General features: G+C 43.4%; 3 protein-coding genes across 3 annotated transcripts; 2 read left to right on the forward strand and 1 right to left on the reverse strand.

Moving 5' to 3' along the window:
- The first annotated feature begins 3,348 nt into the window (after nucleotides 1-3,348).
- On the forward strand, nucleotides 3,349-4,563 carry LOC121635937. The gene is made up of 3 exons (XM_041979377.1): nucleotides 3,349-4,074; nucleotides 4,175-4,461; nucleotides 4,545-4,563. The coding sequence occupies exons 1-3, from the start codon at nucleotides 3,373-3,375 to the stop codon at nucleotides 4,561-4,563; spliced, it is 1,008 nt and encodes a 335-aa protein (XP_041835311.1). The 5' UTR covers nucleotides 3,349-3,372.
- A 728-nt stretch (nucleotides 4,564-5,291) lies between these two features.
- Nucleotides 5,292-8,794, reverse strand: LOC121635273. Its single transcript, XM_041978407.1, has 2 exons — nucleotides 8,485-8,794; nucleotides 5,292-7,986 (listed from the first exon to the last, which is right to left on the reverse strand). The coding sequence occupies exons 1-2, from the start codon at nucleotides 8,569-8,571 to the stop codon at nucleotides 6,031-6,033; spliced, it is 2,043 nt and encodes a 680-aa protein (XP_041834341.1). The 5' UTR covers nucleotides 8,572-8,794; the 3' UTR covers nucleotides 5,292-6,030.
- A 1,209-nt stretch (nucleotides 8,795-10,003) lies between these two features.
- On the forward strand, nucleotides 10,004-22,428 carry clcn4 (chloride channel, voltage-sensitive 4). Its single transcript, XM_041978405.1, has 12 exons — nucleotides 10,004-10,190; nucleotides 10,344-10,498; nucleotides 10,575-10,674; nucleotides 12,055-12,242; nucleotides 12,318-12,440; nucleotides 12,515-12,721; nucleotides 16,272-16,352; nucleotides 16,433-16,978; nucleotides 17,922-18,108; nucleotides 18,197-18,595; nucleotides 18,673-18,889; nucleotides 21,605-22,428. Exons 1-12 carry the CDS (start codon nucleotides 10,163-10,165, stop codon nucleotides 21,693-21,695), a joined length of 2,322 nt encoding a protein of 773 aa, XP_041834339.1. The 5' UTR covers nucleotides 10,004-10,162; the 3' UTR covers nucleotides 21,696-22,428.
- The last annotated feature ends 397 nt before the right edge of the window (nucleotides 22,429-22,825 follow it).

A 22,825-nucleotide genomic window follows, 5' to 3' on the forward strand; every position in this document is an offset into this window, starting at 1 on the left:
CTAGATTTGAGCCACAATTAAGGATTCATAACAGTCCAGTTGCAATCCCATAACATTGGAAGTCAGGGAGGGCTAGTGGACGGAGGCCCAGAAAGTAGGAACTCGCTGGTGATTCTTATTGCCCTCGACAGGCAGCATTGCCTTGCCAGGTCCCCAACGGGTGGCAGTATGACCCCAATAATTTTTCCACCTCACCACTCTCCCCACTGCCTTCCTGTCTGAGGCACTGCTGCTCTCATGCCACAGAGAGATGCTGCTGGTTAGCACACTCTCAATGGTGGCTCTGTAGAAGGTGGTGAGGATTGATGGGCTGAGGTATGCTGTCTTTAGCCTCTGCAGGAACTGCTGGCGCTGGTGAGCCTTTTTTACAGTGGAGGAGATGTGCAGCAACCAGGTGAGGTTGTCAGCTATGTGGACCCCCAGGAACTTGGTGTGTGGGATGATCTCCACAACAGTGTCCTTGATGTACAGCGGGGTGTGCACGGGCCGTTTCCTCCTGAAGTCGATCACCAGTTCTTTGATTTTCTAATAATAATTTTATTATTTTCTAATAATCCAAATAAGGAATCAGGTGCTGTCTGTGACATATTTGTGATGTCATATTACTTCTTTGATTTCAGCATTTGATCTGTTTATATTGTTTGTGCCACTTTCATTACATCATATCCTCCTGACTACCAGTAGTTCAAATTTGTCCTCTGTGGGGGACATTTGTAAACCTGAATATCTCCCACCCACTGCATTCTACTGAGTTAACTCCTTTTGCTATCTACAGAGGACGTTTAGGGCTTTTCAGTGATACCAAATGTGAAGGGGTGGGGCTTTGGTACCTTACAAAGATTGGGGATTTTTAAAAAAATGTGATTGGACAGTATTTTTTTTTCCTGGTAGTCAAGAGGATGTTCCTCTGTGATGTCACTGTTTGATGTGTTTGTCATTTGTGCTACTTTTATGACATCATATCCCTCTGTGATGTCAATGTTTGATCTTTTTATGCTGCTGTTGCCACCTTTGTGATGTCATATTTTATGTTTGATGTCAGTCTTTGATCTGCGTATGTTGTTTGTGCTACTTTTATGACATCATATTCCTCTGTGATGTCACTCTTAGTTCTATGTTGTTTTGACCACATTTGTGATGTCATATTCCTCTGTGATGTCACTCTTAGTTCTATGTTGTTTTGACCACATTTGTGATGTCATATTCCTCTGTGATGTCACTCTTAGTTCTATGTTGTTTTGACCACATTTGTGATGTCATATTCCTCTGTGATGTCACTCTTTGACCTAGGAAAGCAGGATTTAAATGCAGTTTCGTCTTGATTTGAAGTGTAATTGCTGGAAATGCATCTGTCTGTTTCCAACATTCTTCATCATGTAAACACATAGAAAGCTGATTGACCACTCATCAACACCTAATGTTGTGCATCCTCCATGAGATGGTTGTTCTTTGTTCATGCTGTAACGACCGTTTGATGACCATTGCCTCCACCATGGAAACGTAGAGGAAAGAGGTGGAGTTTGTGGAGGAATTCAGCATAAAGATGGGCAAATCTCTATAGAAAGTCACAGCTGCCCTTTCAACACCTATATCTCACAAAAGTGAGCACATGCCTCACATTTCAGCACCAGTTTTATTAGAGCTGTCGTACCTATACAAGTTGTCAGTGTACAGCTTGTATAGGTTTACTGAAACACAGCCATTATTGTGTAAATAGAAGAGACCATGTTTGCCTTCTCTACTTTCATGTCACTACAGAAGGATTATTTACTACATGCCTGGTTAGGCAGCTGGCTATCTGCACAGCTTTTTCTCTGTTCTGATCCTATTGAAGAAACTTCTGGACTTCAAGTACTTTCCAGGCATTTTCTCTCTGTTGGATTTTTTGTTAAATGTTGAAATATTTCTTTTCTCATGCACCGATACGTGAAATCTGCACACTAACTTTGAACTGATCTTGCTCTTAATCATTTTAATTTAATTTATGATTTTATTATTTTATCATGATTTGATTTTGATTTTATTGTGATTTCTGCTATTTGATGCTGCATTTTCCTGATTTGTAATGCTTTCTTTGCACCATCTGTAATGTTTGAAATGTTTTAAATAAAGAACTTTGCATTGTCCTGTACATGAAATGTGCTGTAGAAAAAAACTTGCTTTGCTTTGTTATAAATTTTTTAAAAATGTAGTTTAGAGATTTGGCCACTAGATGGCAGTAAATGATCATGTTCTGTGTGAATTTGACTTCTGAAAGCATAAAAGATGTGATGTCTCAGCAGGACCTGGAAAAACTAATCCATGCTTTAGTCGGCTGGATGCCGGTCCATCAGAGAATAGACTTTAAAGTTCTGCTGCTGGTCTATAAAGCTCTGAATGGTTTAGGACCACAATACATCAGAGACCTCTTGACCCAGTATGAACCTACCAGAACCCTCAGGTCATCTGGATCCAGTTTCTTGTCGGTTCTCAGAGTCACAACCAGACATGGAGAAGCTGCATTCAGCTTCTATGCTCCACATGTCTGGAACAAACTCCCAGAAAGCCTCAGATCAGCTGAAACACTCAGTTTATTTAGATCCAGGTTAAAGACCCACCTGTTCTCTGCTGCATGAAACTACTTTTTATTTAGAGTCCAGATCTGCATCTGTTTCTGTTAAGCTGGAATCTTTAATCTTGATCATGTCTTAACACTGTCTTTGCCCACACTGGAACTTTAGTTCTTGCATTTTATCTATTTTATTTTAGCCTTTTCTTTCTGTTTTTATTAAATAATTTAATTTCTTTTAATCTTTGTTTTTTATGCACTTGTATTGCTTTCTGCACCCTGCTGTAATGTTTAATGTAAAGCACTTTGAATTGTCTTGTACATGAAATGTACTATACAAATAAATTTGTCTTGCCTTGCCTTAAAACACAAAGTGGAGAAAACAGATAAATGATAACTGACCACATTTCATGTTTGATTATATCTGCATCATTCAAAAGTTACGACGGAGTATTAGGGCCACACTAAGAAAAATATTTTTTCATAGACTTCGAGAATAAAGTCGTAAATTTACGAGAATAAAGACGTAAATTTACGAGAATAAAGTCGTAAATTTACGAGAATAAAGACGTAATATTACGAGAATAAAGTCGTAATATTACGAGAATAAAGTCGTAATATTACGAAAATAAATTAGTAAAATTACGTGAATAAAGTCGTTATTTAACCTTGTTAGAAGAGAAGTCTCTAAAATGAGAACCGTGGAGCATTTCGTTAAGTTATACTTCAAACTAGGTTTCACAAACCAGGAGATATTAACTCTTTTGGCACATCAGCACTACATCATCATTAGCATTCGGACTTTGAAAAGATTCTGCAAGAAAATGCATCTATTCCGCCGAAAGAACCAGACTGACTTAGGCGAAATCGCTGCTTTTGTTGAGGGGGAAATGGCTGGAAGTGGTCGACTGCAGGGTTATAGATGGATGCATCAGCGGGCCATTCAGAAGGGTTTTGTGGTTTCTCAAGAAAAAATCCGGCTGATAATTAAGACACTAGATCCAGAAGGAGTCGACCGGCGGCGAGCACGGCGTCTCCGACGCCGGCAGTACTCCTGCAGAGGCCCAAACGCTTTATGGCATATGGATTCATATGATAAACTAAAGCCCTATGGTATTGCCATCAACGGGTGCATCGATGGATTTAGTCGTCACATAATGTGGATGGAAGCATATACAACTAACAGCAATCCAAAGGTAATTGCTGATTACTTTATCAATACTGTAATAAGCATTGGAGGCTGTCCGCAGCGGCTAAGAGCAGACCCTGGTACGGAAAATGGACACGTCAGGGACATGCAGATGTTCCTCCGGAGAAATCACACGGACCATCATGCGGGAGATGGAAGCTTCCTTTACGGATGCAGCACTGCCAATCAACGGATAGAATCATGGTGGGGGATCCTGCGTAAACAGAGTGTGCAGTTTTGGATGGACATACTTCAGACCCTCAAAGATGACGGGCTCTTCTCAGGGGACTGTCTGGACAAATCATTGGTTCAGTTCTGCTTCCTCAACCTCATCCAGGTACAATAGCTATTGGACAGAGCTGCATTCAACTGCATTTTCAATGTGATAGACAATGCTTGTAGTGACTAGTAAATGTTAAATGGTTATTTATTTACAGGATGAACTTGATGAGGTTGTCAGAACATGGAATACACACCAGATAAGATCAAAACCGACCCATGGTGTACAGAAAGGAAGGCCCATTCTCATGTACTCTATGCCACAGCTCTGTGCAGCAGAGGACAGACTCCAGAGTGTACTACCTGAGGAGGTTGCTGTTTGCAAGGAGGAGTGCATCCCAAAAGGACAGTACCCCTGTGATGAAACTGTTTTTGAGCTTTGCGTTCTCCTAATGGATGAAAATGCTTGGAATAGTCCTGGGGATGCATACCATGCCATGGAACTGTATTCACTATTAAGAAATGAAATACTAAATCATTTATAAATGGTTCACAATTTTCACTTTGTTTTTGTGTTGCCATGTTTAGGCAGTTTGACATGACCTAACAAAAGACCGCCTCAGCAGACCCAGAGTATCTTTTCAAATTCTGTGCAAAAATGGACATTTTCTTTGAACACATTACCAATTCTATCTAGTCATATAGTCATATTCTATCTAAAATGCCACTCATACTAAAGACGAATAAGCATTTTTTTTAAATAAATTAGTGTAAATTATGCTCAGGTATCAGTAAATTTAATTTGATAAGATTGAACATTAAAATAAAAAGTGACTTTTTATGAAAGTTAGTGCTGCAAACAATCTGAAAAAGAATCCAATTTTTTTCTGTGAATGACTAAAAAAACATAATTTATGCTAATTTTCAGTTTAATGATGCAAGTTAGGTTACTCCCTTATGTTTTGATGTCACAGTAAACATAAAATACACTCATACAGTAAGTTTCTGCTATGTTAAGGTGCATTGTTTAACTTTAGGAGCATCTAGTGATGTTGCAAACTGTGATTAATTAATTACCCTGTTGTTGCTGCCTAATTTGAGCAACTGTCCAACTAGACATACTGATTTGGAAGTCCTATATTAAAGCACCTATATTTTATGCACATCATGCTACTGTACATACATGACCACATTCATAAAAAGGGACCTGCTTCTCCCCATGTAGATATAAAGGAATCATTCCAAGCATATGCTAAGTACCCCAATGCTGGTATTAGTGATACACTGTCTTCAGCAAAATAGCTTGGAAGTTTTATTTAGTAAGAGTCATAACAATGTAAATAGTACCTACATGCAATATATTTATCTGAATTGTAGAAAAAAACCTGAATAGTAAAATAGAAATACTCGTGTAAAGTGCAAGTACCACATTGTATTGTAAGTGTAGCAACTACATTTAGGAAATCTGTTTTATGATGTGTGAACTTTTGAAATGTTCAGCAGATGCCGGTTTTTGTCAAATTGACTCAAACACAATTGTATCGAACGTATCTTTTAGTAACTTCACAAGTAACTTAAGATTCAGAATAAAATGTCTTTATACAAAATGACCTCAAGAAATCCAGTGTCTTATTCAATGGCCCACTTTTGTAATCTATAACAACAAATAAAAATGCTTCAACGATTGCCTGATCACAAATGATCAATATATATGTTCTGTAAACATGAAAAACATCAGTTTGATGCAAACACAAATACAATTTTCTGTAAACAATATACAACCTCTGTTTGATTACAACAGATCAATACATACTTATGTAAACAATTTGATAAACTGTTTTTCACAACCGATAAATACTTTTTTTTAACGTAACTGAAATATTTTTGAACATTCTGTTAGAAATGCTTTTTCTGAAATATGTGTGTGCAATATAATATGTCTGTTATAAAAATCTGTGCTGATGACTGCATCTGTTTGTTTGAACCTTGAACCTTGTGTGTGGAGGTACTGAACTCTGTAACAATATTTCAGACTGAAAAAGTCAGCAGTAACATTTGACGCCACAAATCCTGCCTACAAAATGTCCATTATCCAGATCTTGCTCTCTAGAATGGAATTGAATTCACTGCGGAAGTCAGGAAAATGATCATAGCTGTCAGACAGTTTCAAGACCATTCCACATGTATGGGCAACGGGCCGTCTTGTAAAACTGCTCTGAACAGCAAACTCCACATTGATTTGACCAGAAATCAACAAATCAGAGCCTGTACAAAACCTTAAAAATCTTCCCAGCTTTTCTTCATTAAGTTCCCTGATGTATCTTTTTAGGTGCTGAGACACCTCTGCTTCCTTCTGTGTCATCCCTGCAGGAAAGTTCAGTATTCCTACCACTTTCCTTGGCGATGGTTTGAGGTCACTGTACATTTTGGTCAGTTGTTCAGAGTTCAGATGCAAATGTGGCTTTGTGATATCCCTCCAGCAGTCGATCACAAACATGGGTTTCTGCACAAGTTCCTTGTGAGAGATCTCATCCAATATAAGTGGCAGGGTAGCAGTAGAGAGTTTTTTTCTACACTCATAGGTGGTCAGCACTTCAAGAAGGTCATCAGCATCAACAGATGAAAAGTCATTTAGAGCCTGTCTTATGACATCCTGCTCTTGGCAGCTCACAAACTGAAGAAAACTTGTCTTCAAATCACTGTGAACTGCCCCAAAAAGCAATTCCTCTACAAAAGGTGGGGCTAGCTTGATGGGAAAGTATTGGTAATCTTGGAATCCTTTCAAAAGAATTCTTCCAATTGCTCTCCATGTAGCAGCACTGAAATCATGCCTCAGAAAAGGCACTTTCAAAGTTGTTCCAAGGGTGCACCGTTCATAAAACTCTTCCCAGAAGCTACTGAAGCTGTCTCTGACAATTCCAGAACCGCTGCCCTTTTCCACTGAGTTGTCAGGAAGTATACGTTTTACTTTCAAGGTTTTGTTCATGATCTCAGGGTTAGAAAATGCCTCTATCATTTCATTGAAGCTGTTTGTGTGGTGTAAGACCAAGGTTATTTCAGGCAAAGTATGAAGAGGGCTTGGAGGAAAGTCATCAGGTTGGTAGAGCAGTGTGTCACTGAGAGACTCATTATTAGTTGTTTGCTGTGCACCAAATATGATTTCAGGGTCAGAGTTATCTACCTCACTTACTTCTGAAACATCGCTTAAAACAATGTAGTTGGCATCCACAGACAGAGCGATGGGATCGCTAATTACGTTTATAAATGTGCTTGAGCTTGTTGGATTTTCATGGGTTGATGACTCAATGCTTTCTTCAGAGAAAAAAAACAACTCTTGAAGTGGGCTGTGAGGTTCATTTATAAACCCCAACTGATTTCTGTCACTTATTAAGTCCAGTGTTGACCCTTCATCAGCTGGCTCTACTGCAGGCTCAGATACATGAATAGCAGCACTGGCAAAGCTAAGCTCATCATCAGACTCCTCCCTCCTTTTTGGTTTAGTTGCTAAGTAGAAGCGCAAAATTGGGAGTTTTACAGTGCTGTAAATGCTTTCAATTAAAACTTCTTTGGGAAGAGGATTTTGTTTGAAGTCCCAAACATCAAATTCAAAGTCAGATTCATTACCTTTGCTAGATGTGCCCTCTGGAAAGAACAGGTCTTTTCCTTGTTTCAGAATCTCATCATAACCTGCTTGAATCTTCATTGTTACTTTTCTTGTCCCTCCACCTTGTTTTGCTCTGACCTGCTTTGTCACTTCATTGTCAGTGTGAATCCATCCTATTTCAACATTTCTTGTGGACCGTTTTGCTCTACTTTTTGCTTTGTGAGATGTGTCTGGCTCTTCTTCCTCTCTGTGGGTTTCCTTTCTAAGTTTCAGTTTCTCTCTTAGTTTCTCAAAAAGACCCTGTTTTCGCTTTGATGGGTTTGTGTTAAGCTTGCAAAAATTGAACAGCGCAACCCTGTCTCCATATGATGGAAGATATTGGGCCAGTTGAACATCTTCCATTAGCATAATGACCTCTTTGTCAATCTGGAAAAAGGACAGAGTACAAGACTATCAACTTCAGATGCAAAAGAACAATAAACCTATATAAAGTGAAAAGCAAATTGAAAGACATTCAGTAATTGTGATTAAAAGAAAATTGATTAAAGTTATGTTTAAACTTATTTGACATATGGTTGCATGAGGTACTGTATTATCAAGTCTTATTTTATCCACCTGAAATGGGGCAACCAAGAAAACATGTAGTAATCTAATTGTATACTACATTTAAAATTTTTGGACACTTTCCATAATTACATTGTCATCAAACAGCCATGCCATTTGGGACTACATTTCCTCAGCCATATAATGTCTATATTCTGACACTGAAGCGTAGCTGTCATGATAGCGGTGTGCATCGAGGGCAAATAATCATGAATAATGACTAAAACAAATCTTCTCAAAGCTTCATTTTTTTTGTCCCTCAAGTAGCTAAAATGGCTGGGTGGGCAACAGGTTCATCTTACTGTACATTCAGAGCAGTACCTTTTGCTCTTCAATTAAACTGACTGTTTCCTCTGGAACACCTCTACCCCTCAAGAAAGATGCAACATCTGTCAGTTTCTCTGCCATTATGAATCTGTAGAATAAAAACAGTACAGTTTAAATAGAAAATTATTTGCAAAAATGACCCACTCGCCCGGTATATGTGGCATGAAAACAGTGTGAGGCACCATCTACTTTGGCAGACCAGAAAGTAGAGCATTACAGTAATGACTTTTGTAGGTCATAAGAGCATGCATTATCTGTATTTTATAATTTTTCTGCATGAGTTTAATGCCAGTTGCAATCTAAAATACAGTCACATAGCTACATGCAACAGTATCATTAAGACTAAACAACATCAACAAATGCTACAATTAAAGAACAAACACTTCTATTAAGGCTGTATGAGCTGTTTATTCTTTATTTTTATACAATGCAACTTACAAGAAGAGGATAAACAATCAAGCTACACAGATTTCTTCTATCTCTATTATTTAACATGACAGTTTTGACAATAAAAAATACTAGGCCTATTAAATCAACAATAAAAAAAAAAACAAAAACAAAAACAACCAGGACGTCTGCCTGGCGTCTGCCATAATTAAACACTTTCACACTAATGGTGGATTCTTAGCTGTATTAACAGTTTATCCATGTGTAATGTAACATTTATTCAAACTGTCCCAAAGTTGCTTTTCTTGTTCTATTTTACCACACAGCTTAACATCAGCCCAGTAATTTAACTGGGTACCACAATGGCTGGAGTTTGCGTCTACGCGCAACTTTTTTTTCTCCACCATTAAAATCGGGGACATTTTTGAGTGGGGACAGGCCGGTCTAATTGTCCCCGAAAATCGAGAACGTCTGGTCACCCCTGGTTTGACTGTAATCGCCAAGAGACTCTACGTTGAATACACATTCTCCCTCGTAACATGCAATTCATTAAACCGTCACAATTATGCAGAAGTTGTTTAATTAAAAGTAAAACTAAACGTAACATAGTTAAGATAAAATACTAGCCCGTAGGCTACCTAAAAACTCAGTTTTCACTGAGCAGGAAAGTTTAAAACATTTACGTGTGGTCTATATCATGACATTAACCTTACCTGTATTGCGCTTACTGGTACATTTACGACTTTACTCTCGTAAATTTGCTACTTTAATGCTCGTAATTTTACGTCTTTATTCTCGTAAATTTACGTCTTTATTCTCGTAAATTTATGACTTTATTCTCGTAAATTTACGTCTTTATTCTCGTAAATTTACGTCTTTATTCTCGTAAATTTACGACTTTATTCTCGAAGTCTATGAAAAAATATTTTTCTTAGTGTGGCCCTAATACTCCGTCGTAAAAAGTCGTTTTGTTAACGTATTCTATTTTTTCCCGTTCTTTATTGTGTGAGCAGTCCTGTAAAGAGTCCATTTTTGTTTTGGTAATTAATTGCTCCGCTTCTTTTTCTTTTACGCGTGAGTAATCTCGACAATAGACCATCTTTGGCCATGGTTTAACCAACGCGAGATTATGGAAATATCGTGAGACTGGCAGACTGAGCAGTAGTCTCCGACGCTGGCTGCAGTTGCATTATTTATCTTTAGATATCTACTAAAATGCCCGATTTATTTGTCTGTATATAAAGTAACATTTTAACGGATAATATTCCCACTTACAGCGGTGAGGATGGACCGCAACATGGAAGCTTGTGACGGTAATAACAAGGTTTTAACGAGCTAATGATGCTAAGTTAGCTTTAGCTGCTAACGTAAATACAGCAGTAGCATCATGTAAAATCAGAGCCGAGTCTTCCACCTGCTGCCACAGACTATCGCAGGCATTAAACTGGTCACCATGTCCTCTCCAGGTGTCAGCGCTTCCACGCCCACGGAGGAAATGAATGGAGCTGGAACCTTGATGGACTTCCTGGACGAGCCCTTTCCAGATGTGGGCACCTATGAGGACTTCCACACCATCGACTGGCTCAGGGAGAAGTCCAGAGACACGGACCGCCACCGCAAGGTCCGTCCAGGTTTTCCTTTATTTCGGGATAAAGAGGTGGTGGAAATGATGTTCAGAGCTGGCTGTTTCTCTGCAGATCACCAGTAAGAGTAAAGAATCCATCTGGGAGCTGATCAAGAGTCTGCTGGACGCCTGGTCGGGATGGGTGGTGATGCTGCTCATCGGCCTCCTCTCAGGTCAGTTTGAGTCTTATTTAGTCTGCAGTAGCACTCAAGATTACAAAAAGATGGTCTGATTAAGAATTACCTGAGATTTGAACAACATTCTTTATTAAGAAGCATAAAACCAGTCTGATCCAGTCCTTGTGTCTTCGTCTTGGACTCTAACTCTGATCTTTACATCAGACAGAAAATGGCTCCTGACTCAAGGGATGAACCAGAGTTGTGTGGACACATAACAGACAACTTAGCAAAGAACTGCTTTAAACTGAGACGCCTTGTCTCAAAGATGCATTCTTTATTTCCTACAAAGATCCGACAGTCTGAGAGACTGAAACAGGATTTTAGCAGCAAGGTGATTCCTAGAGACCTGTTAGCTGAAACTTGGCTTATCTCAGCATGGAGGCAGAAACTGGACACGCAGAGGACCAAAGAAGAGGAGTCAGGACTAAAAACGATCTACAGCAGATCATCAGGATCTGAAATCCAGCAAAGACTCCTCTCCGGGTCCTCCGGCTTCCTCCTACCGTCCAAACACATGCACGGTAACGGCACTCTGAATTCTCCCTAGGACTGACTGGTAGTTTGCCTCTCTCCGTCTGACCTGTGACAGACTGGCCTCCTGTCCAGGTGTAGCTGCTTATAGTAGCTGGGATGGTTTCCAGCTTCCCCACAACCCTGAGCTGGTCTAAGTGGTGCAGGAAATGGATCACAGTCCTACCGTGTTCCTCTGTGGAAGACCCAGAGGAGAGAGGAGCTTGTCTTCTTCTGTGGTGGCTGTCCAGCAGTGGAAAGGTGGTCACCTGACACCACCCAGCTTCACAGTTTTACTGTTGCCTCACCTGCTGAAGCTACCTGGTTCTTTGGTGTAGCTTTTCTTTTTTTACTGCCACGTTCAGGTGAATCCGGTGCCTGGCTGGTGTGGAAGGACTAGAAATTCCTTCTTTCTCTCCATCAGTTGGAGGAGGAACAGATTCATGCCCACTTGTAAAATGCTGTGTTGTCACCACGTCAGGTTAAAGAGGGCGTACCTGAATGACCAAGAGCTCTGACTTAGAATATGGTACGACTAACCTCCGCACCGCTGAGAACCTGAGGAAACACGGATTCTCTGAAATAAGTTATTATTGACGTTTTATTCCCTCTCGATGCCACACTGGTTCCTCCTGACGAGTCTGTTTGTGTCCTGATTCCAGGAAACCGAAGCTTTTCCCGCTTATTTTGTAGGAACTTCCTGTCCCGTCACCACTGCTTCTTCTCTGTTTATTCTGGTTGCTTCTTCTTCTGTGGTTCTGTGTTGGGAATCAGGACCCCTGGGCTGAAGAGACTTCAGTAAAACCAAGCGGGTTTTTCTGTGGTAAGCTTTGAGCTGGGAGGGTTAAATTCCTGCTGTTTCAGGAACGCTGGCTGGCGTCATCGACCTGGCGGTGGACTGGATGACGGACCTGAAGGAGGGCGTGTGCCTGTCGGCCTTCTGGTACAGCCATGAGCAGTGCTGCTGGACGTCCAACGAGACCACGTTTGACGACCGGGACAAGTGTCCGCAGTGGCAGAAGTGGGCGGAGCTGATGACGGGCTACTCGGAGGTCAGAGACTCGCTGCAAACTGCTTTAATGTGTTGAGCGGCAGGAGGATGAGAGAAAGTGTCTCTGGTGTTTCAGGGAGCCGGGGCGTACCTGTTGAACTACTTCCTGTATATCCTGTGGGCTCTGCTGTTTTCCTTCCTGGCCGTGTCGCTGGTTCGAGTCTTTGCTCCGTACGCCTGCGGGTCAGGAATCCCAGAGGTAACCAGCTGATCTTCAGGTGTCCCAGTGATGAAGAGCACGTACGCTGAAGACATCGTGTGCTTTGTGTGCAGATCAAGACGATCCTGAGCGGCTTCATCATCCGCGGGTACCTGGGGAAATGGACCCTGCTGATCAAGACCGTCACCCTGGTGCTGGCGGTGTCGTCCGGTCTCAGTCTGGGAAAGGAGGGTCCTCTGGTCCACGTGGCCTGTTGCTGTGGAAACCTCTTCTGCAGCCTCTTCTCCAAGTACAGCAAGAACGAGGGCAAGCGGCGAGAGGTGCGTCAGGGCCTGAAATTCATGTTTCAAAACTGGGGGGACATGCTTCACATGGAGGGGGGTGTTGTACTCGTACCTCAGATGAGTTGTCTCTTTCTCCTTTCTTAGTCAGATTGTTTTAAACTGTTTATAGTCTGTGCATCTTAATGACTTGGTGTAACTTACGGTGGATTCATCCGTTATTAAGGAAAACAGGACTTTTAGCTCAGCTCGGTACAGGTACACCTTTCTGGCAGACCTTTCCATTCATGGAGCTACCATAGCTCGGTGTTTCCAGAAGGATCCTCCATCTCTTTCATGAATTTAACCAGATGAGAAAAATGTGCATCAGCCAAACACGTGGCCACAAGTTAATGATCTCTTCCACACGGTAATAACGCGTGACCACGGGATAAATTCTTTTAGACTTGCTCGCTAGTTTTGTACTATAAAGTTTTAAGAAACCTGTTCATTTCCTCTTCAAACTGTTTACAGCTGCTGTGTTAGAAAGCCGAACACTGGACATTAAATCGTGCGCCGCCATTATGTTCAAGCCACGGATATATTCTGAACCAGTTAGTCTGGAACCTCTCTTTGGACTGCTCGGTAACGTTACCGGCTCTGGAGCTACGACAGCAGCACCGCTACTAGCACTGATCTTTTCTGAGGTTTTCCCGTCAGATGATGTGAATTTAGATTTACATTTAAACCACAGTCCATGAATAGGTCGTCTTACTGGCAGGACATCCACCGACCGGAGTTTCCAGCATTATAACAGCTGGGTTTGTGAGATTTGGATTATATTTTGTACAATTCCTGCAATCCCACAGTGAATTTCAGGCCCTGGTACGTATGTGGATTCTTTAAGCTGTTGATAATAAATTAAATACTGCTCCACTATGATCAGATTAATATGCATAAACTCAGTCTCGAGACTTCAGAGGGTCAGAAACAGAATGATTTATGCTTTGCTTGAGCAAGTTGTGATGAACTGAAAGAGAGAATGACATTTGTTATAGTTTCCACAGTGAAAAGCTCCACGATAGAAACGATTGTAGGGATAGCAACGATTGAAGGGATAGCAACGATTGAAGGGATAGCAACGATTGAAGGGATGGCAACGATTGAAGGGATGGCAACGATTGTAGGGATGGCAACGATTGAAGGGATAGCAACGATTGAAGGGATGGCAACGATTGAAGGGATGGCAACGATTGAAGGGATGGCAACGATTGAAGGGATAGCAACGATTGAAGGGATGGCAACGATTGAAGGGATAGCAACGATTGTAGGGATGGCAACGATTGAAGGGATGGCAACGATTGAAGGGATAGCAACGATTGAAGGGATGGCAACGATTGAAGGGATGGCAACGATTGAAGGGATAGCAACGATTGTAGGGATGGCAACGATTGTAGGGATAGCAACGATTGAAGGGATAGCAACGATTGAAGGGATAGCAACGATTGAAGGGATGGCAACGATTGAAGGGATAGCAACGATTGAAGGGATAGCAACGATTGAAGGGATAGCAACGATTGAAGGGATGGCAACGATTGAAGGGATAGCAACGATTGAAGGGATAGAAACGATTGTAGGGATAGCAACGATTGAAGGGATAGCAACGATTGAAGGGATAGCAACGATTGAAGGGATAGCAACGATTGAAGGGATAGGAACGATTGTAGGGATGGCAACGATAGTGGGGATAGCAACGATTGTAGGGATGGCAACGATTGTGGGGATAGCAACGATTGTAGGGATGACAACGATTGAAGGGATGGCAACGATTGTAGGGATAGCAACGATTGTAGGGATGACAACGACTGTGGGGATGGCAACGATTGTAGGGATGGCAACGATTGTGGGGATAGCAACGATTGTAGGGATGACAACGATTGAAGGGATGGCAACGATTGTAGGGATAGCAACGATTGTAGGGATGACAACGACTGTGGGGATGGCAACGATTGAGGGGATGACAACGACTGTGGGGATGGCAACGATTGAGGGGATGGCAACGATTGTAAGGATAGCAACGATTGTAGGGATGGCAACGATTGAAGGGATAGCAACGATTGTAGGGATGGCAACGATTGTGGGGATGGCAACGATTGTGGGGATGGCAACGATTGAGGGGATGGCAACGATTGTAAGGATAGCAACGATTGTAGGGATGGCAACGATTGTAGGGATGGCAACGATTGTAAGGATAGCAACGATTGTGGGGATGGCAACGATTGTGGGGATGGCAACGATTGAGGGGATGGCAACGATTGTAAGGATAGCAACGATTGTAGGGATGGCAACGATTGTAGGGATGGCAACGATTGTAAGGATAGCAACGATTGTGGGGATGGCAACGATTGTAGGGATGGCAACGATTGTAGGGATGGCAACGATTGTAGGGATGGCAACGATTGTAAGGATGGCAACGATTGTGGGGATGGCAACGATTGTGGGGATGGCAACGATTGAGGGGATGGCAACGATTGTAATGATAGCAACGATTGTAGGGATGGCAACGATTGTAGGGATGGCAACAATTGTAAGGATAGCAACGATTGTGGGGATAGCAACGATTGTAAGGATGGCAACGATTGTAGGGATGGCAACGATTGTAGGGATGGCAACGATTGTAGGGATAGCAACGATTGTAGGGATAGCAACGATTGTAAGGATAGCAACGATTGTGGGGATAGCAACGATTGTAAGGATAGCAACGATTGTAGGGATGGCAACGATTGTAGGGATAGCAACGATTGTGGGGGTGGCAACGGTTGTAGGGTTAGCAGCTTTGTACCCTGGTCGGCTGCCATATTTATTTTGCACCGCCATTTACATTGTAATACTGTCAGTATAGCAGTACATCACTGCACTGTGGCTTATATTTATTGTCTTTTTCGTTTATTACCGTGTTGTTTTTGGTTTTTTACTGGAGGTATATGGGCACAGCCTCGGATGCATGTATGACTGCATTTCACTGCCATCTAGCATGTGACAAACAACTTGAAATCCCATCAGCCTGTGCAACAGTTTTCCTGTTTACGGTAACCCAGAGGGGACAAACATCCTCCCCAACCTTAACATATAAAACCATTAGAGGGTTTTTCCAGGAAGAATATTTATACTATCATGGCAACCTACACTATTTACTATGGAGCTAGAACAGCTCCAGCCAGACCAGATCAGGTCTCTGCTGCAGCTGCAGGGCTTCACCTCACCTGCTGCAGGTGGCCCAGTGTTTTCCACAGATCATCTGCTGTGTCTATGTTTTATAACAAACATCATTTTCTTTAGTCCACTCTGGACCTAGAAAAGAGACCTGAACTGGAGGTTAGACCTGAGGAGGGGTGCGGAGGAAAGCTTTAGTTTACATGAGAACAGGTAGTTGATGAGCTGCAGCTCTGGGACTTCTAGTGTTAAACCCAGATGAAGTGTTCAAAACTTAGAATCCATTTTTCTCTGTTATTTTTTTTACTGGAAAGTGAGGTACCGGTATTGGGCTGAAGGGGTAACCTAACTGATGAAAAATGGAAAACTTGGACCTGATGTGGGTTTTCTCCTACAGGTGTTGTCGGCAGCTGCGGCAGCTGGAGTGTCGGTGGCCTTCGGAGCGCCAATCGGAGGAGTTCTGTTCAGCCTGGAAGAGGTTGGTTCTGACCGGACTCCTCTTTGTCTTTGATGGTTTCTGGCTGATCTCTGACACACATCTGGATCTACCTCCTGCAGGTCAGTTATTATTTCCCTCTGAAGACTCTGTGGCGTTCCTTCTTCGCCGCTCTGGTCGCCGCCTTTACGCTACGCTCCATCAACCCATTCGGCAACAGCCGCTTGGTCCTGTTCTATGTGGAGTACCACACCCCCTGGTACATGGCCGAGCTGGTTCCCTTCATTCTGCTGGGCGTGTTCGGCGGTCTCTGGGGGACCCTCTTTATCAGGGCCAACATTGCCTGGTGCAGACGGAGGAAGACCACACAGCTTGGGAAGTATCCGGTTCTGGAGGTGATCATCGTGACGGGGATCACCGCCGTGCTGGCGTACCCTAACCCGTACACCCGCCGCAGCACCAGTGAGCTCATCTCGGAGCTCTTCAACGACTGCGGTGCGCTGGAGTCGTCGCAGCTCTGCGACTACATCAACAACCCCAACATGAGCCGGCCAGTGGACGACATCCCGGACCGCCCGGCGGGACCCGGGGTCTACAACGCCCTGTGGCAGCTCGCGCTTGCGCTCATCTTCAAGATCGTCATCACCATCTTCACCTTTGGCATGAAGGTCAGTGTGTGGAAGACCATGAAGGTGTTTTGGTTCTTCTGGACTTCTAGGGCCTAAAGTACCAGTCTACCAGCGGTATGAGAGGAGACACATTACTAACCAATCAGAAGCTGAGGTTAAGTTTGGTTGACAGGTCCAGCTGTAGCCTGGTCTGGATCTATGTTGGATGCCATAGAATGATAGAGCTACGGTACCTCATTAGGGTTAGCAAGATGATGAGTAAGTGAAGCTTGAGAAGCCGTCCTGAAAAACTGCCAGATAACACGAAAACTGGACCCTTTGCTCTGGCCACCCTGGATGACTGGTCCCTGGCCGGGCTGGCGGCTGCCAATCTTCGCTCACTGGGCCTGTGCCCCAAGATCGCGGATGGCTCTGGCTGGGAGAGCTGCAGGCTGTCCCAGCAGCTAGCAGGTTAGCAGCAGGTACACCTGGACAGGTGACCAGTCTATCGCAATGGTCCAGTATCAAACAAAACAAAAAAACCAGTGGTGTGACACACAGACGAGACATATCTCTAGATAGAGGACGATGTCCAGAAGTAATTACCTTTGTTACACCGATCCTAAGTCAGAGATCAGAGAGAAGAGTTTTACATGTCTTCCACTCTGTTACAGGGACAGAGAAGTCCAATCCAGTAAGGCTACATGTTTATTATTCTCCTAGAATTACTAATTGAGTAATTATTATTTACAGGACATTAAGAATCGTGTAGAACCTGAAATCATTGTGACACCAGACACAAGATTCTGTTTGTATGAAGCTGAGGTATTCGGTTGAACACTTAAGTACAAGATGGTAAAATCCACACTAAGTTAGAAAATGTTTGCATGCACTAAATTCAGCCAAAAATGTGTGTAAGCACGACTGATCAACAACTCAGTGTGCAGCCTCGCCGTCGGTGCAGCCTCTGTAAAAACCGCTTTCACCTCTGCTTCCTCCTCAGATCCCTTCAGGTCTCTTCATCCCCAGCATGGCGGTTGGTGCTATCGCTGGACGAATCGTTGGGATCGCTGTGGAGCAGATGGCGTACCACCACCACGATTGGATCATCTTTAAGAACTGGTGCCGTCCCGGCGCCGACTGTGTCACACCCGGGCTGTATGCCATGGTGGGAGCCGCCGCCTGTCTGGGTGAGTTCACATGGACTAAAAGCCAAGCTTTGGGCTTCATGTCTGTTTTCTCTGCTGTATTAAAGCTACTGTTGCTGCGTCCCTTTAGGTGGCGTCACCAGGATGACCGTTTCCCTCGTGGTCATCATGTTCGAGCTCACCGGTGGGCTGGAGTACATTGTCCCTCTGATGGCTGCTGCCGTCACCAGCAAGTGGGTGGCGGACGCCTTTGGGAAGGAGGGTATCTACGAGTCGCACATCCAGCTCAACGGCTACCCCTACCTGGATGTCCGGGACGAGTTCACCCACCGCACGCTGGCCACCGACGTGATGCGACCGCGCAGAAACGACCCCCCTCTTGCTGTCCTCACTCAGGACAGCACCACGGTGGAGGACGTGGAGACGCTCATCAAAGACACCGACTATAACGGCTTCCCGGTGGTTGTATCCAGGGAGTCAGAGAGGCTCATCGGCTTCGTTCAACGCCGGGACCTCACGCTCGCCATCAGTAAGTCAGATCAACAACGGACACCCAGGCAGCTTTCTACAGGCTGACACGACTGTCCGTCTCTTGTCCGTCCACAGAAAACGCCCGTCAGAAGCAGGATGGCGTGGTCAGCAGCTCGGTGGTCTACTTCACAGAGGATGCGCCGCAGCTGCCGGCCAGCAACCCGCAGCCCCTGAAGCTGCGACGCATCCTGAACCTCAGTCCCTTCACCGTCACTGACCACACGCCCATGGAGACGGTGGTGGACATCTTCCGGAAGCTGGGCCTCCGCCAGTGTCTGGTCACCAGGAGCGGGTGAGGACACGGCACCAGGACATGGCTAATATCACCAATGAACCACCTCAGACCTCAGAATCATCTGATTCTCCTATCCTTTCACTGCAGCATGTAGCACCCATGTTTGCTTTCATGTCATCGGTCGAGTGAAATGCAGCTTGTGCTCCCTCTAGTGGTAGGATGTAGAACTGTCTATCAGGAGCCAGAACTGTTCTCTTTTCATCTGGCTCATAGGTAATAGCACTTTCACTATTTTTAAATACGAGTTCGTCTCAGCCTAGTCCGGTAGTCTGGTGGGACAGAGACGTCCTGTCAGCATGCTGATGGATCATGTAAACCTGCAGATATGATGCGGATTTATATTCACGCGGCGTCTGCATGCAGTCGGCCACGGCGTAGCTGACACTGGTGAGTTTGCTCTCGCACTCGAGCTTAGAGGACGAGTTGTTTTGGTGTTGTGTTGCAATTTCTCCTTTAGCCTGAAGGTGGCAGCAGGGGTGGTATCGGCCGGTAAACTCACCAGGTCGGAGTTCTTTGATGGTTCACTTCAGTTTCGTAGGTATTTTTTTGTTTTAAAACAACAATGGAGTCCAGTATGGTTCAGTGTCTTTATTAGTTTGTGGATCAAAATGAAGTAATAATTTGATCAGCCTCTCATCAACTTGATCCACTGGTTATTGTTTTTAAAAACAGTGGTTACCACTCAAATTCAGCAAGAAGATCCAGATATACGGCAACACGTGATCCCAATCTGACCAATTTACAAACAGCATGATGTTTAAACATTGCCAACCTTAAAACTGATAAATCTTACCTTTTAGCCTCAGAACGCGCTAGCTCCAAATAGTTGGCTAGTCAATTTTAGGTGGTTGGTATGGAAACACACGATCACCCCAATGGTCACATGACCTATCATTTAGCTTAACATGGAAGTGTCCCGAACGTTAAAAGGGCATGAGACATCAGGGTCACTGTGGGTCCTTAGGGTTTGAGCTAGACATGTAAACGAGGCTGCAGGACGGCCCATTAGATCTATCACACAATTAACCGGTCAGTCGTCGCATCCGACATTCTGGACCACGCTACTGACCAGCTGGTGGTGCTAATGCACCACATCATTGTGTGCCAACCAAGTTAATCTAAATAATGACCAGAATGGAGCGGAAAAATCCGAAAAGAAAACCTTGTTGGTCCAGTTTGAGACCAGATGGAAGGATCAATGGAAACGCTGCCATTGGCAGAAAGGAGTTCTAGCTTAACACAAACCTCTAGCTCAAAGTCAGACACGCGTTTATTTAGGGTTCGGTTTCAGGTTCAACACCTGCAAACTGGTCTGGTGGAGGGATTGCAAACACGGATGTTTGTTATCGTGCGTCGTTGCTCAAAAAGGCTGAGGACCGCTGGTGTAGAGGGAAGAAACGTCCATCTTGGTCTGCAGCTTTTGCAGCTTTCGTCATGTCGCCATTTAACTTTATTGTCTCGATCTACTCGTGCAGTCGTGAAGCACATTCTACTGCATTCTCCACTTTCCTTCTGTATCTTCACGCTCATTTTGTTAGCTTACCACGTGTCCCATCAGAACAGTGAAATGATTTGGTTGGTTGATTGTGGGACTGAATGTGTTATTTTGCTTATAAATTTGGTTTAGAGATGCACCGATCCACATTTTCTACTTTTTCCCATTCCGATACTTGAATTTGGATATCTGTCGATACGATACTATTCCAATACCAGAGTTCTATTATTGTTATTGTTTTTTTATATGAGACTTTAATAAACTTCTCTTTACAAGCAAATATATGTACCACAAGGTAACTTGAAGCATAAGATCAGAAAACAAGAAAAATCCCATCCTGAAAACAAATATGTAACTGTAATGTGATTAAATTTTAAGACAGGGTTACTAGATGCTACACACTAGTGCAATATACAAGATAGAAAAAAGCCTGTCATATAAACACCACAGATCACCGCTATGCAGCAACAGTTTTTAACTTTTTTAACATGAAAAAAGGGGAAACTTCTAGACTACAGCTCTCCAAATAAAATACAAAGGGCTGCTTCATCTGATCGGCACAAATTAGGTACACAGCACAAAAAACAAGGTTTTTAAATATCTGATATTTGAAATAAAAGAAAAGTTACAACAGTGTGTATTTGATCAGTAGCAGCAACAAATTAAGGTGTTCTAACGTAAAATATTTAAATAAATGAAAAAGTAAAATAAGTATATAAGAATCAATAACAGCGTGCATCTAACAGCACAATTCAACACAGACACACACACACACACACAGCCACTGAGACACACACACACAGCCACAGAGACACACAGACACACACACACCTCACTGGGCCCTCATGCTGACATACATGGTGATGGATCATGTATGATGTACGATGGGACGCATCCACGACGCCTCGCCAACGTTTGACATAATAATGGATCAGAAATTTCGCCAAGTTGGATCTTAAATTTCCGATCCATGAGTTAAGTTGGTGTCGGAAACCGATACTGGATCGGATCGGCCCCATCCCTAATTTGGTTTTTGAGAGCTTAATGAGTGTATCCTGCTGGTTGCCATGGATACAAGAGTCCACCATGTGCGAGGTTGAAAACCAGTAGAGCAGCACATCCTCTAAAGACCATTGTAAACACTTGTTGACCATAATTCTGTTTATTCTTCTTGTTCACGTGTTCGGGTCTGATTCTGTGTTTCTGATTGGCTGCAGGCGTCTCCTGGGCATCATCACCAAGAAGGACGTCCTGCGACACATGGCCCAGATGATGAACCAGGATCCGGAGTCTATCATGTTCAACTAAGCACAGACTGTGTAAATAAGCTACGTTCCCCTTCCCTACCTTCCTCTGTGACGTGAGCTGTCATCCGTGTCTGGTTTATTTATTACGCCACCGTGAAGGGAAGATGGAGGCAGGGTCTGCTCCCCGTCGCGGCCTCCAGCCCGTCACACCTGTTCATGAAAGGCTAACCGCCATTAAACCTGCTCACAAGTTACATCAACTCATTTTTTATTTACACTAAAATGGTTTTCCATGGAAAGCCAACTTGTCCCCGTGTTGCTGCCATGTTTCCGTCACCGCCTCTGGAACTTGGAACAGCTTTTCATGGTTAGGGGGGGTTTCAGGGAGGCTCCAACGTAAGACGGTACCATCGCTGCTGCTACCTGCCGCATGAAGAAGACTCAGCTGCCAGTTTATGATGAAGGTGGAGTTGTTCCAGTCCTCTTCCTCCTCGGCTGCACGCTTCCTGTCCCCTCGGCCATTTTCTGTCTTGTGGTTTTAGTCGTAGAGCTGCTGATGCCTCACCCAGACTGGAACACACACCTCTCCATGTTGCTGGTTTTAAATGCCAAGAGAATTTTCTGGAAAGATCTCTGTTGTATAGATGTTGCAGATTCATTGTGTTTGTTTTTTATATTTAATTAGATCAAACTAATGTTGAGCCCTGGATGTTTTATCAGAAGCATTATTCCAACACTACTCGGTCATTTGCACTTTTGTTTGTAAAAGATGTGAAAATAAACCTCTGAACCAACGCAGGAGGTTTCTGCTGCTTTTTTTGCTCAAAGTTGAAGCTTTTACATGTAGTGGTGAACACGTAGGACTGGTTTCGCCCCTGGATCACCGCAGCACCAGCTGACCTCGTTCTGCTTCCTGTGATTGCTGCTGGTGGTCATGGTGATGCTGGCAGTAATGGTGATGATGGTGGTATTTATAGTAGCAACTTGTGTTTATTCATTGCTTTTCATTTTCAGGTCACCTGCTGCTGTCTTCTTCTGTCCTGCGCTGTTTTTCTGCAGGTTTAGTTTTAGTTTGTTCAGTTTTGGTTTTAGTTTCAGTCAATTTTTAGTTTAGTTTTGGTTTAGTTTAGTTTTGGTTTTGGTTTAGTCTATTTTAAGTTTTGGTTTTTAGTTTTTGTTTTGGTCTATTTT

Source organism: Melanotaenia boesemani, chromosome 24, assembly GCF_017639745.1.
Source record: "Melanotaenia boesemani isolate fMelBoe1 chromosome 24, fMelBoe1.pri, whole genome shotgun sequence".
Taxonomy (NCBI): Eukaryota; Metazoa; Chordata; class Actinopteri; order Atheriniformes; family Melanotaeniidae; genus Melanotaenia; species Melanotaenia boesemani.

Bases quoted from the DNA above. Each gene is read 5' to 3' on its own strand.
- LOC121635273 (XM_041978407.1), bottom strand. From the start codon at position 8,571: ATGGCAGAGAAACTGACAGATGTTGCATCTTTCTTGAGGGGTAGAGGT. The intron at 7,987-8,484 runs GTACTGCTCTGA...TCCTTTTTCCAG, and splicing joins GTTTAATTGAAGAGCAAAAG to ATTGACAAAGAGGTCATTAT.
- clcn4 (XM_041978405.1), top strand. From the start codon at position 10,163: ATGGACCGCAACATGGAAGCTTGTGACG. The intron at 18,109-18,196 runs GTGAGTTCACAT...GCGTCCCTTTAG, and splicing joins GGGAGCCGCCGCCTGTCTGG to GTGGCGTCACCAGGATGACC. The intron at 18,596-18,672 runs GTAAGTCAGATC...GTCCGTCCACAG, and splicing joins GGACCTCACGCTCGCCATCA to AAAACGCCCGTCAGAAGCAG.
- LOC121635937 (XM_041979377.1), top strand. From the start codon at position 3,373: ATGCATCTATTCCGCCGAAAGAACCAGACTGACTTAGGCGAAATCGCT. The intron at 4,075-4,174 runs GTACAATAGCTA...ATTTATTTACAG, and splicing joins GCTTCCTCAACCTCATCCAG to GATGAACTTGATGAGGTTGT.